The sequence below is a fragment of the Lithobates pipiens genome, unplaced genomic scaffold (assembly GCF_037356315.1).
Source record: "Lithobates pipiens isolate NorthernLeopardFrog02 unplaced genomic scaffold, aLitPip1_a1.2 Scaffold_10, whole genome shotgun sequence".
NCBI classification, from domain to species: Eukaryota; Metazoa; Chordata; class Amphibia; order Anura; family Ranidae; genus Lithobates; species Lithobates pipiens.
This window is the reverse complement of record NW_027507686.1, coordinates 214,494,280-214,521,316: the sequence shown is the minus strand read 5'-3', so window position 1 is coordinate 214,521,316 and position 27,037 is coordinate 214,494,280. Positions and strand designations below refer to the sequence as shown.

Genomic DNA, 27,037 nt, shown 5'->3' with positions numbered 1-27,037 from the left:
GAAGTGATTAAAATGACACTAAAAGATATCCTTTATTTTCCAAAATAACTTGTACACATCCATTACGTAAAGGCCCCGTAATATCCTTTTTCCTTAAATAGTTTCTTACCAGTGGTGGGCCGTGCATTAAGGGCACACAGACGCTGCCCCCTCTCTCCTGCCACCCCCTCTGTGCACTATGGATAGATTCATGCATTCTACAGTCTGACTTACGCCCACGAAATTTCACTAAAACTGCCCTAATGAAATTCACTAATGATCTATTAACTTATAAAACCAATGGCCAGTACTCCATACTCATACTCTTAGACCTTTTTGCTACCTTTGACACAGTTGACCACCCACTCCTTCTCAATAAATCTACTCCCTTGGCCTACGTGCTCTTTCCTGGTTCTCCTCTTACCTATCTCAGTGCACTTTCAGTGTCATTTACAACACCATCTCCTCCACTCCTCTTTCTGTTGAGTCCCCACGGCTCCGTCCTTGGGCCCCTCCTATTCTCTCTCTACCCTGGGCCAGTTGATAACCTCCCATGGCTTCCAATAACACCTCTTTGCCGACGGCACCCAGATCGATCTCTCCACTCTCCAACTCACCCCCTCAATCTCCTTACATTTCACAATTTTCCTGAGCGACATATCATTTTGGATGTCACACCATTTCCTCAAACTCAATCTTTCTAAAACTGAGCTTGTTATGTAGAAAGGTCCCAGGCCTCCAGAAGCCTAAAGGTGATGTCCAGAGCTAGGGACAGCTGACATGCTCCTGTGTAGAGTGGGTTAATGCAAGGTAGATTCATGGGCACCAGATAGAGCTGCATGTTTAATTGTTAAGAATTAAAATCGCAATCTTTTTCCCTTTCCGATCTTCAAAATAGCATGTCACGATTCTTTCTAACAAGTGCAGAGAGTTCTCACAGTTGAAAAAAAAAAAAATCCAGGCAACCTAACAAGTTTTATCACAAAACCAATAAGTAGAAACAAAGTATCTTTTTGTTCTTTGATCAAAGGAAAGAACTCCAATGAGGGAGGTTTAACCATTTAAAGACCAAAACTTTTCTGACATTTGTTGCTTACAAGTAAAAATCATTATTTTCTGCTAGAAAATTACTTGGAACACCCAAACATGATATATATATATATATATATATATATATATATATATATATATATATATATATATATATATATATATATTTTTTTTTAGCAGAGACCCTACAGAATAAAATGATGGTTGTTGCAAAATTTTATATCACACCATATTTGCGCAGCGTTCTTTCAAACGCCATTTTAAAAAAAATACACTTTAATGAATTTTTTAAAAAAAACTGTAAAGTTAGCCCAATTTTTATTGTATAATGTGAAAGATGATGTTACACCGCAAGAATCGCGATCTTTATTCTGAGCAAAAAAATCGTGATTCTTATTTTAGTCAAAATCGTGCAGCTCTAGCACCAGACACTTCCTGAATGCAAAGAGATTTATTGTCTCTTAAACAGAACTGTGGGAGAGAGGGTTTAGGGTCAGGACACCTTTTAGTAGTTGCAATGTTAATTTCCAGACTTCGAGACTTATATAGGTGGACAGCCACGCAGGGAAAGGCACCCAGCTAGACACCACATCTGCATGTGTAGACACACTTCTAACAAAGACAAATAGATTGGAGATATGGGACTTTAAAAGGTACACTACATAGAGAATCACTCACGTTTAATATAAAAATGTATAAATGATTTATTTAAGAAAACATAAAAAGGTAAATAATAGTTTAATCACGGTTATAGGTATACACAAACTCCCTATCTCTGACAATGAAAATAATCACATACAAAGTGGTAACACGTCCAAATGTTTCAACATGTTTCGCCGATGTGGCTTTGTCAGGAAAAAAGGATGTGAGGACTTAATTATCAAGTGTAAAGGAGCATGATTCATTCAGTCTTAGGTGTGTATAGGTAAGAAAAAAGGGAAATATTAATATATAACATAATGATAGATTAGCATAATACATCCTGTACATGTATGGCCATAAAGCACCCCCAAAACAAGTGAACACCCCCCCCAAAAAAAAAAAAAAACCAAGAGCACAAACTCTCTACCTCAAAATTAGGCGTGGGAGTAAATACAATTGGAAATTATTCCGGGTCGCCCCACTGCCCTGCATCCAAGACCAGTCCGAACAATGCCAGATCTCCTGTAGGGAAGGATATGATAGTTATTCTTCAAACTGTTGTGTGGAAAAGACAATAAATATATATATTTATTATGTTTATATATATATATATATATATATATATATATAAACATGTCAAAAACTGTTCCATAAGAATCAGCTCGAGTGTCCCCTTGTAATTCCAAAGCAAACCTCTCACCTCAGTGTGTCCTAATGCTGCTGTATGGGGTACTCCTCCAACGGTCACTCAGGCACCAAGGGGGGAAAGGTGCATGGAGAGAGACAAACAGAAAGGTGGTGACCAGCTTATATCTGTTCATAAAAAAAAACAGGAAAACAAGATGGCCTTCGTTTAACTTCCATCAATGTGTAAAAAGAATGCCGTCCCACCAGTCAGATAAATACCTGTAATGGACATCCGTATTGTTCATGAGCTCCCAGGATACCCGAACATGGCTTCCACCATGTGGGGTTTAAATCTGACACCCCGTGGCTCTAAAACGTGGCGTTTGATGTCACGCCGCAATGACACCCCGTGGACGCAAAAACGGAGGACCACAAGCTGCAGACTAAACATCAGGGTGCTACATCAATATTTTCTCCTCCCTGATCCCCACCCCAATGAGTTTACCATTGAGATCGACGACACAACCATTGGTCCTCTCACATACACCAGGGTGCTAGATGTAATCCTAGGTTCTGACCTCTCCTTCAGCCTTCACTGGCCAAATCTTTCTTCCTTAACCTCCGTAACATTTCCAGAATTTGCCCCTTCCTGACGCCACAAAACAGCGTATTCATTACTTGGTTATTTCCCGCCTTGGCCACCGCAACTCTCTTCTTACTTGCCTACTTTTACACAGGCTATACCCCATTCAGTCTGCTATGAATGCTGCTGCATGATTTACCAACGGATCCATGACTCTCTGCAAATCTATTCATTGGCTTCCACTAGCCCAACATAAAAAGTTCAAAATACTAACCACAACGTACAAAGCCATCTGCTAAAATTTCCCCCAGCTACATCACCAACCTCATCTGCTAATATTGTCCAAATCATCTTCTCTGATCCTCCCAATAGATCTTGCTCTCTAGCTCTCTTGCTACCGGCTCCCATGCTCCTACATGGTCTGCATTTAGGCAATCCTTAAAAACTCATTTATATAGGGAAGCCTACCCTTCTTCCACCTAAGAACTCTACTTGAGTCACCTCCATCCAATCATCCTCTGCAGCTATCACCTTTTTGTATCACCTCCTCCTCTCTTTAGATTGTAAGCTCCATGAGCAGGGCCCTCATATTCCTTCTGTATTGAACTGAATTGTGATCATAATGTCCCACTTTAAATTGTAAAACGCTGCGTAAACTGTTAGCGCTATATACATCCTGTATAATAATATTAATCATCATCCATAGTCCGTAGTCCAATTGATCAAGAGATGGTGGCTACATTCCTTCATACAGTGGGACCATGGAGAATGAACTTAGCCACCCTCTTACAGAAAAAAAAAAAGATAAGATATTTGGAGAAGGCTGGGAGCAATAGAAGGGCCTTTTTTTTTTTTTTTTGTTAAAGTGGTATTAAAGCTTTTTTTTTAAAAAATAAATAAATAAGAAATATGTCATACTTACCTGCTCCGTGCAGTGGTTATGCATACTAGCTCATTATGCCTTTGTCCTGCAGGATGTTTTTTTTTTGCAGGCTTTGCAGCCTGAAATGAAGACAGACAGTTTTTGTTTGATCCAGATATATTTACTCTTATTACATCCAAGAGAAAGATAGAACACCAGCATATCAGAAAAAAATTCAAAAACAGAATCACAGAGTTGGAAAAGGGATAACCCCCTTGTGTCAGTATTCCGTTGGATAACCTTTTGCTTCAATTACAGCTTTTAGTCTGTTGGGATATGTCTCTACTAACTTTGCACATCTAGACTTTACAATATTTGCCCACTCTTCTTTGCAGAACTGTTCAAGTTCAGTTAAATTTGATGGTGGGCTGCAGTCTTTAAGTCATTCCACAGATTTTCAAAGGGGTTTAGGTCTGGGCTCTGACTAGGCCATGGAAGGACTTTTTCTCCTTCAACCATTGTGTGGTCATTTTTACTGTGTGCTTAAAGTGGGGTACCCCCTAAAAAAAAAAAATTAAAAGTCAGCAGCTACAAATACTGCAGCTGCTGGCTTTTAATAATCGGACACTTACCTGCCCCAGGGTCCAGCGATGCGGGGGAACGAAGCCCCCCCCCTCGCTCCCCGCTCCGCTCGCGGCGCCGTCATGCATACTGTGGGCACCCGGCTGTGGCTTCACAGCCGGGCACCCACTGCGCATGCGCAAGCGGCGCAGGGCGCCGTGATACGCCGTACAGTCACCTGGGACACATGACAGGTCCCAGGTGAATGTGCGGCGCGAGGGGAAGTGATGTCACCAGCCTGGGCAATGAGGAAGGCAGATTACGAGAGACCCCCTAGCAACCGGTATTTAGAGGTGAGTAAAAATTTTTTTTTTTGCCAATTATTTATTTTTTATTTTTTTTTACGAATTTTAAGCACTTTTAATTTTTTGGTGGCAACACCACTTTAAGGTCATTGTCATGTTGAAAGGTAAACCTTCTCATTGACAACTTTCTGGCAGAGGGCATCAGCTTTTCCTCAAGAATTTCATGTTTTTTTTTGCCCCTTTCATTTTTCCTTCTATCCTGACAAGTGCTACAGTCCCTGTTGCAGAGAAACACCCTCATAACAGGATATTACCACCTCCATGCTTTACTGTAGGAATGGTGTTATTTGGATGGTGAGCTGTATTGGATTTCCGCCAGACATATAGTTTGGTGTTGAGGCCAAATAATTAAATTTTAGTCTCAATTGACCATAACACGGTTTTCCATGTGGCCTCAGAGTCTTTAAGGTGTATTTTGACAAAGCACAGTCGTGACTGCATGTGGCCTTTCTTGAGGAGCGGTTTTCTTCTTGCAACCCTCCCATACAAGCCACATTTTTGGATAATTTTTGATATTGTTGTCACATGCACACAATAACCACTTTTTGTCATAAATCTCCTGACTTGTGCCTGTTCACAACTTTATACCGAAGATCTTATGACAGTGCATTGCCACCCATAGTTAAAGTGGTTGTAAAACATCCCTCTCAGTTTGAAATATAAATGAAAGGCAAAACGTGTGTGAATATTAAAAAAAAAAAAATACAGTAAAATTTTGGATTGTGAGCATAATTCGTTCCAGAAACATGTTTGTAATCCAAAGCACTCGTATATTAAAGTTCCCCATAAGAAATAATGTGAACCCAGATGATTCGTTCACTACAATAAATGTTATTACTGATTTAATAAAGCTTTGTCAATTAAAGCTACTGAATATTGTCTTGGGTCAGACAGTTGATAATGTAGCTATAGAGGTATCTTGCAATTAGACTACTTCACAACAAAACCATTATACTACGTGCCGTTTTTATTCCAGTAAGTCTATTACCGATTCCTGGTTTGGGAATTTAAAGCTGAAATCTATCTTTACCATCGGTCTCCTCTCCTGTACTGAAATTGCTTACTCTGATTTCTGCCGGAGGAATAAGAGTGCAAAGAGGACTTGTGATGTCACTAGATCAGACCAAGGATCGCTGGAAAAAAAGGTAAGTATGTTGTTTTTTTTGTTGGGTGGTGGTCAGTAAAGTTGGGCTTTAAATAAAATGAAGCCCTCAGTTAAACTCTTTCTGTGGGTCCTAAAAAATTTATTTTCTAACAGTCAGATTTCATGTCATGTGGCACTTAAGTGAGGTTTATGATTTTATGGGACAGGTTACTAAAATGATTTAATGTCAATTAAAGAGTCATCAGAAATGGGCCACTTTCGGAATGATGTTGCTGAAGGAAGTCCATCAATCAGTACAGAAGATCAGCATGATCAGATATCCAACTCCCAAGAACAGTCAGGTAAAAGCTTACGGTACTTACTTTTTCATTGAAATTATATAATTTGCTTATTCAAAGAATTCTCATTTTGTATATTACTTAAATTCAGAAACCCATAGCAACTACAATCGGAACTGAATCAGAATTTTTTTTTAGCTGATGGCAGACCATTACAAGATGGATTCTAATTGGTTCTTATATGTTATCACATTTAAGGCAGTTGGAATTTCTTTACCTCCTACCCCACCTATATGTGTATACAGTGTGTGTGTCTGTGTGTATATATAAATATATATATTTCAGGTGAGGTAGGGGTAAACGTAAAAGCATATACAGATTAGTCATAACTTTATAACCACCCACCTTATATTGAGTAAGCACCCCTTCTGCTGTCAAAACAGCCCTGACCTGTCAAGGCATGGAAGCCAATGGACCTCTGAAGGTATGCTGTGGTATTTCTGGCACCAAGCTGTGAGTAGCAGATCCTATAATTACTGTAAGTTTTGAGAGGGGGTCTCCATGCATAAGACTTGTTTTTCCCAAATCATCTTCCAGACAGCATAATGAGATATAGGCACCTCCTCCAACAGGAACAGGACTGCATCACCAATCACACTTTAAAATTAGGTCCTTCTGCTGAATTGGTCAATTTTTGTGTTTCCTCTGGTCGGAGGAGATAGATCCCCTGTAACCTGGGTGAGGGAGGCATCTGTTTCTTTGATTATTCTTTTCTTCCACTCACCCTTTTATCTACCTGGCACCCTGGGAGCAGTGGGTATGTTTTCTGCTAGACTGCCATCCAGGACTCTTCTTCGGTATGGAAAGGAGGTGGCTTGGTTCATTTTATCCTTCTGTGCCTGCCAAAGGCCATGTCTGGAAGTGGCACACTCCTTTGACAGGGACCAGCATGGGCAGCACAGGTTCACAGTCCGGATGTCTGGGTGCCTGCTCTATCTGTATGTGAGAGCAGTTTTTGCTGGGGACTCATTCAGCAGCTGTGTTGGGTGTGTAGCCTGACTGTTTCTGTTTGACCAAATTGCGGGAGGGTTGAAGCCATTTCCAAGCATCAGATGCCTCATTCTCTGGACAGGGGAAGAGGAAGGGCCTGTTGGTGCCTGAATGGCAGGTAGAGGAGCTAATACTGGATTTTGGATCCTTAAATGAAGCCTGCAGCTCAGGTAGATACAGGTGGCCTTGTCACCAGCAGGACACAGGTAAGCTGGAGGTTGCTCTACCTACTTTCTTTAACTTGTGTTTGTACCTAGGTGTTTACCTTGCCTGTAATCTGTCCCCTTTGTCCCCTTGCTGTCTGGTCTAATGTGGCAGGGCACTGTTGGGCTTTCCTTATCTACGGCTTCTTAGATGGAGTTTGGGGGTCCTGAATGATTTCCTCTCTCTATTGGTTAACGTTAGGCTATAGCTTCTGAGGGAGGACGAGGAGGAATCTGCCAGTTCTTGTAGAAACCTCCTCTATTGCCTGCCATTCTGTTAAAATGCCAGACTGTCCTGATGGCTTAAGGAGGCAGGGTAAGCACAGGAATTTCTAGGTATTGTAAGGGGAACATGCACGACTGGTATTGCTGGGAGAAGCATCTATAGCAGCCATTTGCGATAATCAGAAGCAAATCCAGCAGGTTGGTTGTACCCAAGTTGATTGATCAACTTGGTACATTCAGCCTGCCCATTAATGCTTTCAAATCTGTGTATGGTCTGCCTAAGACATAGACTGGAGGCTTTATCCCACCCAAAATGCTACAGAGGCTGTGGGCTTCAGGACCCAGAACAAAACTAAGAAAACAACAAAGTTTGTTTCTTCCATAACAAACACAAAACCTGGAGCCCCTCATCGTATGTAGGTGATAAACCTATAGGACATGTATACACCGTCCACAATCCTGACAACCAGCAACTCACAATACCTACACTGTGTAACTGAAAGCAACTTTCCTCCTATCATGGAAGAGTACAATATAATGCACCTATTGATATTAACCATGCTTATGTATGACTCTATGCTAGGTGCTCTTTCCAATGGCAGCTCTCCACAGTCTGACTACGCAGAATGCAAGGATGTGATGCTACTGCAGTCACCAGGGGAGGTTAAGCTGGTCGCTGACAGTCGGGATCGTCCCAAAGGGTTCAGGTAAGAGTATCTATATATATGATCTTAGTTAGCATCACTCTACTGAGCAATTCTGAGACATTCACATGAAAATATTCCATATCTGAGAGTCTCATGCTGCTATGGGAATCTCTCTGATACTGGGGTTTTTAAACAAGAATCCTAGTAAATTTTCATGTTTGTTCAGCGCTAATATTGTTTACCAGAAAGTCATTTCTGATTTGTTTTCCACATATTTGCTGTTTCTTATTTTTTTAATTGTATTTCATATACAGATCTGCAGATTCTCCCTTGGGTAGCAATCTGTATGTGAAACTGGACGACCAGCAACTCTAACGAACAACTTCTGTGATAAAATAAATTATAGAATAAGCCATTAAGCTGGATTGGCTTTCACTAATGAAGAGGAAAAGTAAAGTACAACATGTAGCACTACTAAGCTGGAAGCACATACTTTATAAATGGAATATGATTCTGTAACTAAAATGGCAGTCATTAAAAATATATAGGCGGCTGGCACTGCTGAACTCGTTTTGGGTATGCTAGTTCCCTGGCAGTCAAACCGATGCTTTGTCTTCAATTCTTTCTGATTCTTTGACTCAAAACATGTATAGAGATAAACATTTAGGCCGCGTACACACGGGCGGACTGTTCGCCCAACTTTGTCCGCTGAACAGTGTTTGGGCGGACAGTCCGCTCGTGTGTGGGCTTTCAGCGGACAGTTTCAGCGGACAGTTGGACGGACAAGGTTTTTCGGAATTTCCGAAAAACTGTCCGCTGAAACCTTGTTTCAGCGAACAGTCCGCTCATGTGTAGGCTTGTTCGTCAAACAAAGTTGCGCGCATGCTCAGAAAGGATTTTCACGCCGAAAGCTATAATGCAGTGTATAGGACGTCGTATTTTTCGTCCCGTCGTACGTGCCGTTCACGTCATCGCGCACGGTTTCAGCAAACTGTTCGTTCGTCGTGTGTGGCCATGTCCGTCCATGCTAATTTTGAGCGGACTGTTTGCCGAAACTGTTGGACGGACAAAGTTGGGCGAACAGTCCGCGCGTGTGTACGCGGCCTTAGAGTGTTACTAAACCCAGGACCCTGCATTCACTGTATATGGTCTCCCACAGTACACAGAACATGGAACTGCAATTATTTAGTAAATATAAACTGCTAAATACCTTTTCTCGTTAGCAGTATATAGCACTTATGACTCCTATCAATGCCTGGTTAAAGCTTGTAGGAGGAGTTTTCATTCTACGCCGACTGTCCTATGAGGTTGCAGGACCCCTGACCCTCTGTCTGGACAGTGCTGATTGGCCCTGTGCTGATTACATGCACCCTCCCAAGAAACACAAAACAAAAAACTCTCTAGCAATACACACCAAATTGATACAATATAATATGAATATTAATAGTATGGACATTGCCTGTATACTACAGATGGTCCCCTAGCTACAAACATCTGTCTTACAAACGACTCCTACATATAAATGAGGAGAGACAACAAGAAGTGAATGGAAATCTACCCCCAGGAAGGGAAATTCACTCCTGTAAGTGTTATTATGGGAAAAAGGTACCTCTACTGATGCTTTATCACTAAGGTTTGTTTCCACAACAACCCAAAATTTTCAAAATCCAATTGTCATTGGAACAGAAAGTGAGATGCCCCAGGTCTTTTATAAGCCTATCATGTATACCAGGGATATGCAATTAGCGGACCTCCAGCTGTTGCAGAACTACAAGTACCATGATGCAGAGCAAGACTCTGACAGCCACAAGCATGACACCCCGAGGCAGAGGCATGATGGGACTTGTAGTTTTGCAACAGCCGGAGGTCCGCCAATTGCATATCCCTGGTGTATACTATGAAAAAAATGTGCCCTGTGCCGCTAAAGTGTTCGGGTTTGGCTTAAAAAAAAAAAAAAAGGTGGCAACCCTAAAACAGATTCAACTTAAAGCGGAGGTCCACCCTAAAGTGGACCTTCCGCTCATCGGAACCCTCCCCCCCTCCGGCGCCACAATTGGCACCTTTCAGGGGGGAGGGGGGTGCAGATACCTGTACAGTACAGGTATCTGCACCCACTTCCGGGATAGCTCTCTGCGGAAAGGGGCGTAGATTACGCCCCTTTCCGCAAGTGCCTGCCCCTTTCCGCAAGTGCCCCGCTGCCTGCTGGGAAACACACAGATCCCAGAGGCAGCGGGGACCGTCCTTATTGCACAGCGTGACTCGCGCATGCGCAGTAGGGAACCGGGAAATGAAGCCGAAAGGCTCCATTTCCTGATTCCCATACCCAAGATGGCGGCGGCAGCACTCGAGAGACGATCTAAAGATCGGCTTCGGGTGCCGACATCGCGGGCGCGCTGGACAGGTAAGTGTCACTATTTTAAAAGTCAGCAGCTGCAGTATTTGTAGCTGCTGGCTTTAAAAAAAAAAAAAAAACGCAGAGTCCCGGCGGACTCCTGCTTTAAGAACAAACCCACAGACAGGGCCGTCTTTAAGGCTGGGCCCTGACATTGTTGTGAACCCCAAAGCAGCTGCCTCATACTTGCCAACTCTCCCAGTTTATATTCCCTTGTCCCTTGAAGTTTTAGTCCTGTGATGTGTCCCGATATCTCAGTGTGAAGTGCTGGTACTAATGCTGCCCAGCTCTGCCCTATTGTTGTGTACAGATAACTCACCTGCAGACCCTGTGTTTACATGTAAATAACTGGCATTCATATGTAAATAGTGGCAGCAATACTAAGTAAATTGCTGTGGCCAGCGGTATTGATATGTAAATAAAGGTGGCATTCATATGTGTATCGTGCTCCCCTGCAGTGAGGAGATGATGTGCTGTAACCTCTAGCAACCAAGTAGTGAGCAGTATTACTGTACAGTAACCTCTAGCAACCAATTAACAAGCAGAAATCATTTGATGTAACCTCTAGCAACTAATCAGTGAGCCGTAACCTCTAGCAACAAGTCATTAAGCAGTAATGATATGCTGTAACCACTGGTAACCAATCGCAATTGCTGCCTGATCTGATACAGTAAACTGATTTTAAGTCTAGCTGCTATTTATTTTATGTCTCAGAGCAGGTGGAGAGTGAAATTGCATGGAGGCCAAGACATTGTTTGCCCGGGGTCCAATCAATATTAAAGACGGCTCTGCCTACAGACCCTAACTTGTTTGTAACTCGGGAAGCGCCTGTATACAGGCAGTATCCATATACTATTCATATGTTTATATTGCATACCATTGCTGGGCAGAAGCAACGTCAAAACGTCACTTCCGCCCATAGCTCTTAAAGGGACTTTTTTTTTTCAAATTACTTTTTCTTTTTTTTTAAACAACATTTTTTTTCCCCTGCATTTTAGTGCGACTATAATGCCGCGTACACACGGGCGGACTGTATGGCGTACTTAGTCCGTCGAAACACATTTCAGCGGACAGTCCGCTCGTGTGTGGGCTTCAGCGGACTTATTCAGCGTGCAGTCCGGCGTACTAAGAATTTCGGATTTTTCAAAATTCTGTCCGTCGTACTTTGGTTTCAGCGGACAATCCGCTCGTCAGTATGCTAGTTCGACGGACTAAGAATGGCGCATGCCCAGAAAGGATTTACACGGCGGAAGGGTGCTTTGCTGTGTATTGGACTTCCTATTTCTAGTCCCGTCGTACGTGCTGTACACGTCATCGCGCAAGCTTTCGTCGGACTGTTTGGGTATCCGTGTGTGGTCAAGTCCGTTCAGTGGAAAGTATGACGGACTGCCCGTCGGATTGTATGACGGACTAAGTACGCCATACAGAGATGCTGATCAGAGAAAAGATAACATACCAACACAGAAACGCACCGCACAAATTTAATGCCATGTGGGGGGGGTGGCTTGAGGTCCCGGGACTAGCTCCCCACCAACTTATACAGGACAGACTTTTACAGGGTTAACTGAAGGTCCTAGGACCGGTATATGGAGGTACATAAATGGTCATGTTTCCAGGATGGGTCTAACTCTATGTCTCTCCCTTATCCGGTAATTGTACGGGGTGTAGGGAGACACCAATGGGACTGTGTGCTGGGCTGCGGGCCGTAGTATATATGTAAGGTACCTATGCGGCTGTTTCTTGATGCGGAGTGGTCTATGAGAGAACGATACTTTTGTTATTACTTTTGGCTCCTTTTTTCTTTTTCCTTATCTCCTTTCTTCTTTAAATTTTTTGGTTTTATTGATATTTTCCAAGTCTCAACAGTTTTCAAACCGAACCTATTTGTATCTCTATATTCTCTGTATACTTTTGGATGTAAAAACCAATGCTACTGTAAGACTGTACTTTACTCCTATGTTTGGTTTGTACCATAAGTGCTTTACAATAAAAACTTATTTGATTTAAAAAAAAGTACGCCATACAGTCCGCTCGTGTGTACGCGGCATAAGAGATTTGAGGTCTTTTTGACCCCAGATCTCATATTTAAAAGGTCCTTGTAATAGGACTAAAAATGACACCATTTTTTTTAATAACATTGTAAAAATAAAAAAAGTAAAATAAATAAATATCAATAATCTGCACAAGATTGTGTGTGCACAAGTTTTAGTAAATCTCATCCTTTGTGTCATTGAGCAATCTAACTGATTCACAGAAAAACTGACATTTTGACATCCCCTATTTTTCCTGCTTCAAGCAAGATTTACACGGTAGTTTCCATTTTGACCAGCAGAGAGCGGAAAAGCTCCCCTTTGGAGTAAAGCAGCAGCAGAGGTTAAAAAGGCATAGATCACCAAAAAGCCTTGAGTTGGAGTTTTTGGAGTTTACATAACCTTGGTCAAAGAGCAGAATCCATAGGAAAATAGACAACCAGTTATTTCTCTTTCTATGTTTTTAAACTGAACACCCTATATTTCCCCAATTTATTTACTTTCCCTACTCTGGACAAGTATTGGGATTGGGAATGGCTGGCATAAACATTTTTATAGTATATTGGTGTTAAAGGCTAAGTTCACTATATGGGGAAAAAAATAATAAATGCACATATTTTTGCAGAAAAAAAGTGCATTTATCATTTTTTTATTTTTTTGCAGGAGCCTGCAAAGTCACGGGTGCAAATGTCAGGCTTCTGCAGACAAGCGCTACAACTTTCGGCCCATACCTCTGCACAGGCTGTCAGTTTGAAAGCTGCAGGGCTTGTGAATGAATTACCAGTGCGCTCATCAGCACTCTTGCAGTTTATTCAGAACTTCAAGCCGTCAGCTGCGGTGCCTGACAGGACTTGTAGTTTTCTCATTCACAGATTCTTGTGAATGAATGACGTGGTTGTGTGGGCAGAGCCCTGCATGACATGTACTGGAGCCTGTTATATGTTACATCCTAAATATGGGTGTAATATGTAACATGTTGAACAAAAGTGGCAACCACCCCAGCCTATAAATAGCCTTTGCAGTAAGGTGCACATTGAAGTGCAAGACACATCACAAACAAATCATAAATTTCCCAGCACACTTACCAGCCAGCCTGCAAAATAGTTTTGCAGATTAGCTGGTAAGTGGGCTAGGCAATCTTTTGTTTGTGATGTGTAACACACTCCAGATGATGAACGTATCTTAGGAAAGTAGTTTCAGCCTTTTTTAAATTATTTTCCAAGGACGCTTTGTAACCAAGTCATTGCACCTAAGCTTTTTAAATTCCACGTAAACCCTCTAGGTTTTATTTTTTTGGGCATTTTCAAGGCAAGTTGGCATAAATGTTAAATGGAATTTATTTTTTAACAACATTTCCCTCAGCTCTTATGGATAAAGCAATATGTTGTCAATTTTTTTAGGGCTGTCGGCAGAGCCAGCCATGGCTATTTACTGGCAGGGCTATCAATAGTGGCAAGGGGGATTTTTTTTCAGAGGGAATGTGGGTAACACAGTTCTGGCACCTCCAGCAATGAATGTATGTAATAGCAAGGGGTGTGGGGTGTGCTGGAGGGTCTAATGATGCTGGCTGCTGGGGGATCTAATTTCGCTGGTGGAGATCTGTATTTGTGTGAGGGTCTTTTGTTGCTGGGGGTAGATACACTGTTACTGGTAGAGATCTACTGTTAAGAGAGATGTATATTGTTGCTGGTTGCTGGAGAGTCTATTGATGCTGGGTGCTGGGAGATCTGTTGTTGCTGCTGGGAGGGTCTAATGTTGCTGGGGTAGATCTTTTGTTGTGGTTGGTGCCTTGTTGCTGTGTGGGGAATTAATTGTTGCTGGGGTGGGATCTATTGCTGCAGGGGGTTTATAGTTGTGTGGGGGAGTCTATTGTTGCTGCCTGCAGGGGATCAATTTACTGATTTTCTTGTTCTCATTAACAAATTCCATGCAAATTATTTAGCACCACACAATGATTCTTGGGTCTATATTCTCTAAAAGGGGTGGTACTGGGAGGTAGGTAAGGAGGAACCAAGGGACGGTGCTCAGAGGTGGGTAGGGGGTGGAGACAAAGGGGTGACTCAGAAGGGGGTAGTTCCTGTACCTATCCTCTGAGGAAAAAAGCCCTGGTGCCAGGAGAATTCCACGTTTTGTTAAAATGTAATAAATGCACCCACAATAAGATCAAAAAGTGCATTTATAAAATGTTTGCATTGGAGCCTGCAGAGCATTGCAAACATGATCAGTTCATTGTGGGTGCAATGCTCTGGCTCCTGCAGAATCTTTCCCCAGCCCACAGATCTCTACCGAGGATTGAACCTTGCGCTACAGGGCTGGAGGAATTAAATAATGGACTACAAGTACAGTAACATCACTGCACTTTTGCTCCATTAAGAACTACATGCCCCTCTGCTGCAGTGCAGGGGGTACTTTGTAATCTCCCTTCTCAGAATTCAATGTCAATGGATGATATGCTGGAACAACTGAAGCAATGCACAACCACACTGAATTCAAAACTGAACAGATGGAAAGAAGTACCCCATGATTCAAGTAAGTGGAGGAGGATAAGCTGTTTGGCGGGGGGCTGGGGAATTTTAAGATGTTTCATGTTACATGCTAAATTATAGGTGTAACATGAAACATGGCCTCAAAGGTAGAATTACCCTTTAAGCAGCTACAGCAGCAGCAAAGGGTGACAACACTGCAAAATGAAAAGCATTGTCATTCAATTAAAGTGCCTATCGAAAGGTTCTACTGGCAGGATCAACAACTATTTTCATAGTTTTCCCTAGCATATACAGTATCTCACAAAAGTGAGTACACCCCTCACATTTTTGTCTTTGTACTCTTCACCTGGTTGCCGCCACACATGCTTGACACCATCTAAACCAAATACGTTTATCTTGGAACTTCCTCTGCAACTCCCTGCCCCAGTCTGTCCGCTGAGCCCCTACCCTGTCCACCTTTAGGAGTTCCCTGAAAACTCATTTATTCAGGGAAGCCTATCCCACACCCACCTAACATCTGTCCCCGAGCCACTCCCATCAAATCATTCTCTGCAGTTATTACCTTTTGTACCACCACCCCCTCCCTTTAGAATGTAAGCTCTATGAGCAGGGCCCTCCTGTACCTTTTGTATTGTACTGTAATTGTGTTGTATCCCCTATACATTGTAAAGCGCTGCCTAAACTGTCGGCGCTATATAAATCGTGAATAATAATAATAATAATAATAATAATCTTGGTCTCATCAGACCACAGAACATGGTTCCAGTAATCCATGTCCTTAGTCTGCTTGTCTTCAGCAAACTGTTTGCGGGTTTTCTTGTGCATTATCTTTAGAAGAGGCTTCCTTCTGGGGCGACAGCCATGCAGTGTGCGGCATATGGTCTGAGCACTGACAGGCTGACACCCCCACCCCTTCAACCTCTGCAGCAAGGCTGGCAGCACTCATTCCTTTATTTCCCAATGACAACCTCTGGATATGACGCTGAGCATGTGACCTCAACTTCTTTGGTCAACCATGGCGAGGCCTGTTCTGAGTGGAACCTGTCCTGTTAAATCGCTGTATGATCTTGGCCACCATGCTACTCCTCAGTTTCAGGGTCTTGGCAATCTTCTTATAGCCTAGGCCATCTTTATGTAGAGCAACAATTCTTTTTTTCATATTCTTTAGAGAGTTCTTTGCCATGAGGTGCCATGTTGAACTTCCAGTGACCAGTGAGTCGGTGAGAGAGCGATGACACCAAATGTAACACACCTGCTCTCCATTCACACCTGATACCTTGTAACACTAACGAGTCACATGACACTGGGGAGGCAAAATGGCTAATTGGGCCCAATTTGGACATTTTTATTTAGGGGTGTACTCACTTTTGTTACCAGCGGCTTAAAAATTAATGGCTGTGTGTTGAGTTATTTTGAGGGGGCAGCAAATTTACACTGTTATACAAGCTGTACACTCACTACTTGTAGCGAAGTGTAATTTGTTCAGTGTTGTCACATGAAAAGATATAATAAAATATTTACAAAAATTTGAGGGGTGTATGTACTTTTGTGAGATACTGTAAATATAGAACCCAATTTTAAATTCGGTGGTAATAGGGTGCTTACTCGCAAAAAAAAAAAGGTGCAAAGTTTGGTGATCAAAGAGCATTTTGACTAAAGCAGCAGCTGCTGCATGTACAGAGGAAGTAACTAAAGCATTTTATGTGGACAAATTAACTGGGAGGAGGCCCTGGAGCACACCCAGAAAACATTGGAGGGATCACATTTTTCTAAACAAAAAGCCTAACTCTAACTATTCTTAGAAATATTCCCTCACCCACTTCCAAAGAGCAATGTACTTACCTACTTTGAATCCAGTCTGGTCATGTGATCCAGCAGCTCCGGCTCCTCAGTGTCAGTGAGCGGCAGTTGCAGGGGAGGGGGGCGCCAACAACAGCTACGTATTGAAGCCTATGGGTGACTTCACGGCTCCAGGAATTCATAGCCACTGTTTAGCGCTCTCTTACACAGGTGAGCCGGAACAAATAGTCCAGATTAATAAGGTAAGTACACAGATCTTCTTCTTTTTTTTTATTGTATATTTATTAATGATATTCAAATTTACAAGGATATCAAAACATTATCAATGACAGATAAAATAAGAAGAACAAAAGTAGAAGAATTACACTAAAACATCCAATTAAATCACAGAAAAAATAGCCATCTGACAAGTCTGGAGTTTAAAGTGATGATTAAAGTGAATGTCAGACCTACTTTGCTGACCAAGCTTTGGGCATCTAACACTTAAAGGAGCCCCAGAACTCTGGATTCTACCAGCAACAAGTTCTTGAACCTGGAAACCTTGTTATGTGAGGTGCTGGCTCTTTTGAAGCGTCTGTTACTTGTTATAGGAATTAGTTGACGGATCACAGTCCCGCTAAAAAAACACTGATCACCGCCATTACTAGTAAAAAAATAAAATTATAAAAATGCCATAAATACATCCCCTATATTGTAGACACGATAACTTTTGCACAACCCAATCAATATACTCTTATTGTGATTTTCTTTTACCAAAAATATGGAGCAGAATACATATTGGCCTAAACTGATGAATACATTTATTTATTTTTAATTTTTTGGGGAAATTGTCGCTCTTTTTTTGTTTACAGCACAAAAAAAAAAAAAAAACTGCAGAGGTGATCAAATACCACAAAAAGAAAGCTCTATTTGTGTGAAAAAAGGACATCAATTTTGTTTGAGTACAGCACCACACGACCGTGAAATTGTCAGTTAAAGTGACACAGTGCCATATCTTAAAAAATGGCCTGGTCAGGAAGCGTGTAAATCGATCCGGGGCTGAAGTGATTAAACATTACTGAAGTGTGAGTTCCTAGTACGCTACACCCTCCTATCTTGTGCCCTGCCATACCCTATCATTTTCATTCGCCATATGGGACAGGCAGGGAGCTAGGAGAAAACTGCATTCTATCGACACTTCCATATTCCCTATTCTTAATAATCCTGAATTCACCCTGGGCCTCACTCCATGCCAATTCTGCTGGTGGGAAAATAAAGTCTTATTATAAATAGGGGATATCATGAATGGTGGTGACCTCTATACTTTGAAACACAATCCTAACTTCCTTCAACTGATTTGTACCAATATTACCAAATCACATCTTTTAATAAGACCAAACTAAAACTTTCTGCCCATCCAATATCTCTGACACTGAATCCTCATGTAAAAATGGAAGTTTGGCATGGGGCCACATCATTGTATGATCTTCTTGACCATAGGCTGCCATAAGTGCACCATTGAGAACGAGATCTCATCAAAATGGCAGTACATAGCAAACGATCTAAAATCTAAATCAACACAACTTTAGTGGAATCTAATGATAAAACCATACATGGTTCCTACCCCTTCTCCCTTCACCCTCACCTTCCATGTTTTCCTCCATGGCATCACTCCCCTTCACTCATCCCCTTGCTTTAGTCACCCTCAATCATTCACTTTATCCCCATCACCCAGTCCTCACTGTATATTCCCTTCTGGCACCTTTTCACCTCCACTATTTTCTTTTCTTTCTCTCCCCCCCCCCCTTTTTTTTTCCTCCGTCCTTTTCTTTTTTTCTTCATCCCATTTTTTACCCCTTTAATCCTTTTCTCCCCTCCCTCCTTCCCCCTATTCCTCCCTCCTTCCCCCTATTTTTGTCCACCCCCCCTTTTCCCCATCCCTCCCTCCCCCTCCCTTTGATTTTTCCTTTTCTCTTCTCTTCATTACAACTTGTTCCCTCATTCTTAGGATGTCCTCGCTATCGGTGCCCGCCTTGGGTCTCGCCCCTTCCAAATCTGCAGGGCTGCCCACCTTAGCTCCCGGTTGGAGCCATTATCCGGACCACTTGTAGGGCCCCATTTTTACACCACCAACACATCAAACCCCAGTAAGTAAAGCCTTGGCTATGGAGGTTCTACACCCACCCCCTAACCCTGTCTTTTTATATTTAATTCTATATTTTTTCATTTTCAATAATTCTATTATAGACAATACACGTGCTTGCTCCTGATGATTGGCAGCTAAGCCACTGGTCCTGCAGCTAATACTATTCTGATTTATTGTTATACATTCAAATTATGTGTGCTGAACATAGGAATTTTTATGTTCCATCTTAAGAGATTACCACCATAATGTTTATAATTTTGCTTTTTTTGTTATCATATGCATTATGAATTGTGTTAATGGTTTTATCATTAATTACATACTACCTTTTTTATCAATGTTATCTGAATTATGGGATTTTACAATACATTGTTTCAATTTAATACAATCCAATACTCTCTTGCTGCCATATGCTTCCCAAAAAGTCCCACCTCCCCTATAAATATGCCATTATTTTGTATATTTATATTTCCTTTTTCTCTATGTTAATGGGATGGATATTCACGACCTTACCGGGTCATGTTATCATTTAAAGTCCCTAGGGATGGAAATACATGATCTTACCAGACCATGGCTTCCTTATTGTCCTTAACTATTTTTCCCCTAAACTCCATTATGGTCCTACCAGAGTGGCCAAAGTACATTGGCACTCTTTTTATAACTGTTAAAGGCATTATGGTCAAATAGGAACTATGTTCCATATATGGTGGCAATGCCCCAAGGTATCCAGATTCTGGATTAAGCTATTCAATTTAATATGCTTTGTGGTGGGAATTAACATCCCCAGATCACCTGATATTGCCCTCTTCTAGAAAATGGATAATGCAATCCTTAAAAAGGCTAGAAGGCTAACCTCATATATGATCCTAGAAACTAGAATTGCAAGATGCTGGAACCAGCCAGGGGAGCACTTCAAGAATGTAAACAAAAACTGAGTTGTGTCATATTCAACGATAAATTCACCTGTACCCTCCAAAATACTCTAACAAAATTTAACAAGACCCTTATAGAGTATTCCCTTGTGCCGTCCCTAAACTGTTCCCACAAAAGTTGGGAGCATGAAATTGTCCAAAATGTCTTGGTATGCTGATGACTTAGGAGTTCCCTTCATTGAAACTAAGGGGCCAAGCCAGGCCTTCTTGTCCAACATTAGTGCCTGACCTCACAAATGCACTTCTGGAAGAATGGTCAAACATTCCCATAGACACACTCCTAAACCTTGTGGACGGACTTCCCAGAAGAGTTGAAGTTGTTATAGCTGCAAAGGGCAGGCCAACTCAATATTGAACCCTACGGACTAAGACACTTTTACCAGTTATGTTCTTACTATGGCAACCATTCCTCAATTCCTACAGATTTTTGGTTTACAGAGCTTGTTTGACTACTCATTTTGTTCTTGTATATCTTCTGTGTTGATCTAATATTGAGAGTACATGATAATTTTTAAGCTCACTACTGACAGGAGCTTTTGTCATTCTTTGAATAAAAAAAGACTGAAATTTAAACATTACTGAAGTTTCTGTCCAGTTTGGAATTCTACTTTAAAGAGAAACTCTAGGCAAGAAATTAATTCAGTCCTTTATTCATTCATTAATGCATCAATAACTGTATTTTTTTTGTAATGTAAGCAGTGTAAATACATTAATCTGACTTTGTATCAGCCTCTCACAGTAACTTTACAGCAGAGCTCAAACTGTGAGGGAGAGAATCAGCCCAAGGGGCCAATCATGTGCATTGCAGTGCAAAAAAAAATGCAGAAAAGAGACGCGAGCAGTGTGACAGAAAGATGAGCTCATCAATAGGCTGCTTCCCCTTTGACTGTCCAGTCACAAATTGGGGATGAGACCTGTAATGCCGCGTACACACGACCGGACTTTCCGGCAGACAAGGTCCGACGGAATCGGTCTGTCGGACAATCCGATCGTGTGTGGGCTAATCCAGTTTTTCATTAAAAAAATCAGATGGACCTAGAAATAGAACATGTTTCAAATCTTTCCGACTGACTCAATTCCTATCGGGAAAACCGGTCGTCTGTATGCTGGTCTGACGGTCCAAATACGAGGGAAGCTATTGGCTACTGGTTATTGAACTTCCTTTTTTAGTCTTACATCATCACGTTCAAAACTAACAGACAGTCTGTTTGTGTGCGGCCAAGTCCGTTCGTTCGTAAAATCTTTCGGTACTCCGCCAAAAGTCCATCAGGAAGACCGTCGAACCTAGTCTGCCGGAAAGTCCGGCCATGTGTACGCGGCATAAATGAAAGTAAAACTGCAGCATAGAAGGAGCCGGTCCTCTCCTCTACTACACAGCACTGTGCTAAGTGGCAGAGCTGTGTAAATCTCAGATCTGAATGAATAGAAATACAAATCCTTTGGTTAAGAAAACTACAAAGTATTTTAGCTGTTTTCCTGGAGTTCAGAAGTTGTTGGGCACTCCATGATGGCCAAGAGTTACAATCTCTTAATATTTTTTTGTTTCAGTTGCCAGCTTAAAGTCCAAGCACCAGCCAACCACTTTATAGTGCTGAATTTTAAAGACTTGAATACATCTCACAGGCACAATTCACAGATCGCAATCTATGAGGGAACATCGAGCAATAAAACCCTTAAAGGTAAACTCACTGATCACATGAATCAAATGACAGGCGTGAACAATAAACTTTCTGCTGTGTTTGCTTGTGGGTTTGTAAAGGGTTACACAACTTCTGATAAAGACTTTGGCCTTCAGAGATCCAAGGTTAGGCCAAATGCCTAATCTCTGCACTACATTTTTTTTCCTTTACATGGTCCAGTGAATGAACAGCAAAGTATATATGATTCCCACAAATCACAGCATGAGGGCCTCTAAAGCTCACTTATATAGTGAGCGGAAAAAGTTTTTGATCCCCCCCGCTGATTTTGCCCACTGACAAAGAGGGCAGGCTTATTCTAACAGTGAGAGACAGAATAACAAAAAAAATCCAGAAAAACACATTTCAAAAAAGTTATTGATTTGCATTTTAATGAGTGAAATAAGTATTTGACCCCTTGGCATGACTTGGTGGCAAAACCCTTGTTGACATTCACAGAGGTCAGACGTTTCTTGTAGTTGGCCATCAGGTTTGCACACATCTCAGGATGGATTTTGTCCCACTCCTCTTTGCACATCCTTTCCAAGTTATTAAGGTTTCGAGGCTGACATTTGGTAACTTGAACCTTCAGCTTCCTCCACATATTTTCTATGGGATTAAGGTCTGGAGACTTGCTAGGCCACTCCAGGACGTTAATGTGCTTCTTTTTGAGCCACTCCTTAGTTGCCTTGCCATGTGTTTTGGGTCATTGTCATGTTGAAATACCCATCCACGACCCATTTTCAATGCCCTGGTTGAGGGAAGGAAGTTCTCACCCAAGATTTGACAGTACATGGCCCCATCCAATGGTGTCGCTAGGGGGGCGGGGGGGAGGGCCGCACCCAGGTTACATGCACCAGAGGGGTGACACCCATGGGCAGCGGCACCGCTAACACCGCACCAATGCACTCGCCAAGTCACCGGCTCTCCCCCTTTCTCGTGGAATGGAGCGCACCGAAGCTGCCTCCCCCTCCTCTCTGTTTACATCTACACAGGAGGAGGGAGGTCCGAGGAACACATTGCTGTGTGTATCCTGCGCTGTTCTGAGGTCTGTACAGTATATTGTAATGCAGATGGACAGAAAAGGGGGACAGTGACCAGGAAGGGGGGAAAGGGAAAAAACAATAAGGGGGACATGTGCTGGGGGGGCTCTATAGTGCGGGAGGGGGGTCTGTAGTGCGGGAGGGGGGTCTGTACTTAGTGGCTGGGTCTGTACTGCTGGAGGGGGGCTGTACTGAGCAAAGGGGTTATATACTGTGGAAGGGCGGTCTGTACTTAGTGGGGGGGTCTGTACCAAGAGGGGGCATCTATACTGCTGGAGGGAGGCTGTACTGAGGGAGGGGTTATATACTGTGGAAGGGTGGTCTGTACTTAGTGGGGGGGTCTATACTGAGAGAGGGGGGTCTGTACTTAGTGGAGGGGGGTCTATACTGAGGAGGAGGGGTCTGTACTTGGGGAGGGGGTCTGCACTGAGGGAGGGGGATCTATACTGCGAGAGGGGGGTCTGTACTTAGTGAGGGGGGTCTGTACTGAGGTAGGGGTATCCATACTTCGGGAGGAGGGTCTGTACTTAGTGGGGGGGTGTATATTGAGAGGGGGGGTCTGTACTGAGGGGAGGACTATAGTTGGTGGAGGAGGGGTGACACCATGTTTTTCTCCACCGGGTGACCCTAGGGATGCGGTGAAGTTGTCCTGTCCCATTAGCAGAAAAACACCCCCAAAGCATAATGTTTCCACCTCCATGTTTGGTGGTGGGGATGGTGTTCTTGGGGGTCATTCCTCCTCCTCCAAACATGGCGAGTTGATGCCAAAGAGCTTGATTTTGGTTGTCTCATCTGACCACAACACTTTCACCCAGTTCTTCTCTGAATCATTCAGAAGAGTTTAGGGGCTGCAGTGACAGAATCTCTTTAAAATTCTATGTGCCTTTTGTAGTGTGTAAGAGTTTGTTCCTGGACTATGTCCTCTAGATAAACAAGGAGTGTAATCTTTGCTCTGCTTTCTAAGGGCTATGACATCAAGTTATGTTATTTCTACTATAACTCTCCAGCTTTCTCTCTGTTACAGCCCAGCTGACAGTAGACACCATTCCTCGGACCATAAACTCAACAGGCTCAGCACTGCTTATAGAAGTCAACACCAGTATCATCAATTCCCAGCTATACTTATGGCTGACTTACACTTTCCATAGCCACAATTAGCCCATAAAGAAGAGTACAGCAAAGAAGATTTTTTTAACATACAAAATGTGAATATTAAAGAAATGTGTATTTTAGGCATGTACTGCTTTTGTGTTCTACTTCATGCCTCTTTAGAATGTTTGACTGTGCAATCTTCTATTGAAGATGCAAATATAATTTACATAGTTTGTGAAGTACAGTGGTTCACTTGAGAAAGCCCTGTGGCAGACAAGTGCCACGAGTAAATATAAGCCACACTCTGAAACGTAGCTCTTCTTTCTATATTTTTCCTTGATGCGTTTCACCACTGCAGGCTTACTCACAAGGATGGGAGAAATCAGCCAGCAGTGGTGAAACGCATCAAGAAAGGTGGTTGCGGGTGAAGATATGTAGGTATGCAATTTTATATTTTGACAAATTAAATATATAAAGAAGAGTTATGTTTACTTTTGGCTGAGAGTGTAGACACGGCTGTGATAGTCAGCACCTGGGTTTCTGTGTGGGTTGAAAGGAGCAAGTCTGAAGCAGAGCCATGGGTTTGAGTATGTTCCTAAAAGAGGTGCCATAGTTAGGAGCCCATGTAATACTAGCAATCCAGCTCTGAATGAACCTTTCCTTGATGTTAGTATGCAACCCTGGTACCCTAGTATTCCCATCATGAAGTCCACAGCATTGACTCTTTTCCTTCAAACTGATTTGTAAAGAACACTTATGGCCCCCTCACCATGCCATCTTTCCATCATACTAATTTCGCTCCATCTGTGAGTCTTCCCTTATAATAACCCCCCTTGCATCAGATCACAACCTTTGCTCTTCAACTTTCCTTACCATTCTATGTGACTAGGCTGAGCTAACCCTTCCACAACTGCCATGCTGTCAGATCCACATCACACATCCTGGCCTCACCAATGTCTCTCTCTTTTAGCCTGGCTGCTAGTCTATAAACTCATCTTTATACTACTGTGTGTCCTGTCATTTCATCTGAGCAGCCACTTGAGTGAGTGACTTGTATAGCACTACCTATGTGAACTGAATTGCCTCAGGGTGCTTTCTTGCCACCAGAGTCCATCTGTGGCTTTTGCATGGTCCTTTACCCTGTAAGGTCCTGACATGCTTACAAACACATACAACATTGACATACACAGGCCAATTTTTTTTTAGACAAGGTCTAATTAACCTGCCAGTGTGTCTTTGGAGTGTGGGGGGAAACTGGAGTACCTGGAGGAAACCCATGCAGGCACAGGGAGAACATGCAAACTCCAGGCAGATGGTGTCGTGGTCGGGATTTGAACCAACAACCCTATTGCTGCTAGGTGAAAGTGCTAACCACTACACCACTGTGCTGCCCACCAGAACTCCCCCAAGGCCTATCTTCATCTCTCATGATGGCAAACCACCATCTGGGACCAGCCTTGCCCTTCATCATAGCTTGTCAGCTTATGTGTATGGTATTAATGGCCTTTCCCTTCACCACTAGTCCAATTACCTATCCCCATAGGACCACTCAACACATGAGAATCTGTTTTTTTCAGGCTTGTAATCAACTATAAAAGGGTCACAGTGCCCCATGGTGACAGACTCTAATCCCAAAGCAATTGTTATCACTCCAGCTATCTGCAACCAACTGCAGCATGACCACATGGCTTCTCACACCTAAAATCATGACATTGGAGTTGATTTACTAAAACTGCAAAAACGGGTGCAGTTCTGCCAAAAGCTTAATTGAACAAGCTGAAGTTAGAAGATTGGCTACCATGCACAGCTTCACCAGATTTTGCACTGTCCAGTTTTAGTAAATCAACCCCCTTGTGTTGTACAACTGACACTTTACCCGCTGAGCCACAGCCACAGTTGCTCATGGTGCCAGGCAAAAAATAAGGCCTTATCAAGCATAGAAACCAAGCACCCAACTTACAGCAGGTTTCAAACACACATAGATACACTCGCACGTAGTCTTGTTTACTGTTTTATATTTTGAGTTCAATTCAGTTTGTCTGTATCTCAAATTATCAGACAGGCTTCACAATGTGATAAAGACTAGGTGGTAATGTCTGCTCATGCAACTGGTTGTCATTGCTAGTATTTTCATTAGAATGTCACTGTGAGTAAAAGTCATTTAGTTATGCAGTATTACGATGTGCAGATTTTAATTAATTAAAGTGTCATAATAAATCAAAACTGTTAACAAAATTTTGGGGTCTGTGAATTTTTCCAGTGAAAAAACTGAGGTCTTTTAATGTTTCTTCTATCTATACCCAAGTAAGAAAGATAAACCTAAAGGCCCAGTAGATCCAGAAGTGGTGTTTTAGTTAGAAGTGAAGTCTGGTGAGTTGAGTCCTTGGCTACTTATATGTATTAGATGCTCCTACAGAGATCCCTACTTCCTTGCATAATTCCTGACCCACCACCTATGTGTCTTTATCCATCTCTTAAATGTGGCTTCACTACCCCTCAACCCCATCCCTAGACAGCTGGTTGTATCTCTGTTTTTTTTGTTAATATTGTTTTTGTACAGTAATACTTAGAAAAGAAAAATGGGGATAAGCAAGTGTCCATCCTTGATTTCTACATTGGCCTGAAAGTGTCCCTGGCTGTTACATATCTGTTGGATACCATGCATATTTTTTGGACTAGAATCAGCATATTTAGCGCCCGGAGATCAAAATTTAGGCAGATGCCCCCTTTTGCATTATTGACTGTGAAAAGTTTAGCCCCCCTGAATCCATTCTGCTTTGGGAGATGGGGTAACAACCCATTGATATAGATGACTTGTAAGGGTTGTATGTAGATCTACTAACCTGTGTGGGAATATGGCTAAATTGGAGGACATGAACTGGGGAGGGCAGAGAGTGAACCCCTAGCTTCTACCCCATAAGACAAGACATCTGAGATGCTGTATGTATGGTAAAGATGTCTGCATAGCTAACAAACCTTCATTCTTTCAATGTCCAATTTATCAGGCAGGGGGCTATACAACCCAATGTTTTCTGATTCTTGTGTATCAGATATATTGTATAAAGAGCCAATATGTTTTTCAGTGTGCCAGCAACCATGCAAAATTGAAATCTCAGTTTCTGTTGGGATTTGGCCTTTAACATTGTTCAGCAGGAAGGCATTACATTTTAATTCCTGGCACGAGGGGGCAAAAAACTTTAGTATGTACACCCATGAATAACTTTAAACTTACAATTCACCCAAAACGGGATCTTTTAGTTTTTGGATACAGATAGGTTTAGTCACCC

The 27,037-nt window shown here is 42.2% G+C and overlaps 1 protein-coding gene across 1 annotated transcript in view; it reads left to right on the top strand.

Annotated features, from left to right (window-relative positions):
- Positions 1–25,949, top strand: part of LOC143926238 (ovochymase-2-like) — a 192,323-nt gene extending 166,374 nt beyond the window's left edge. The window contains exons 21-24 of the mRNA XM_077450229.1: positions 6,011–6,115; positions 8,114–8,237; positions 21,488–21,618; positions 23,683–25,949. Of these exons, the coding sequence (XP_077306355.1) occupies positions 6,011–6,115; positions 8,114–8,237; positions 21,488–21,618; positions 23,683–23,816 (494 nt within the window). The 3' untranslated portion in view covers positions 23,817–25,949. The remainder of the gene's footprint in view (positions 1–6,010; positions 6,116–8,113; positions 8,238–21,487; positions 21,619–23,682) is intronic.
- The last annotated feature ends 1,088 nt before the right edge of the window (positions 25,950–27,037 follow it).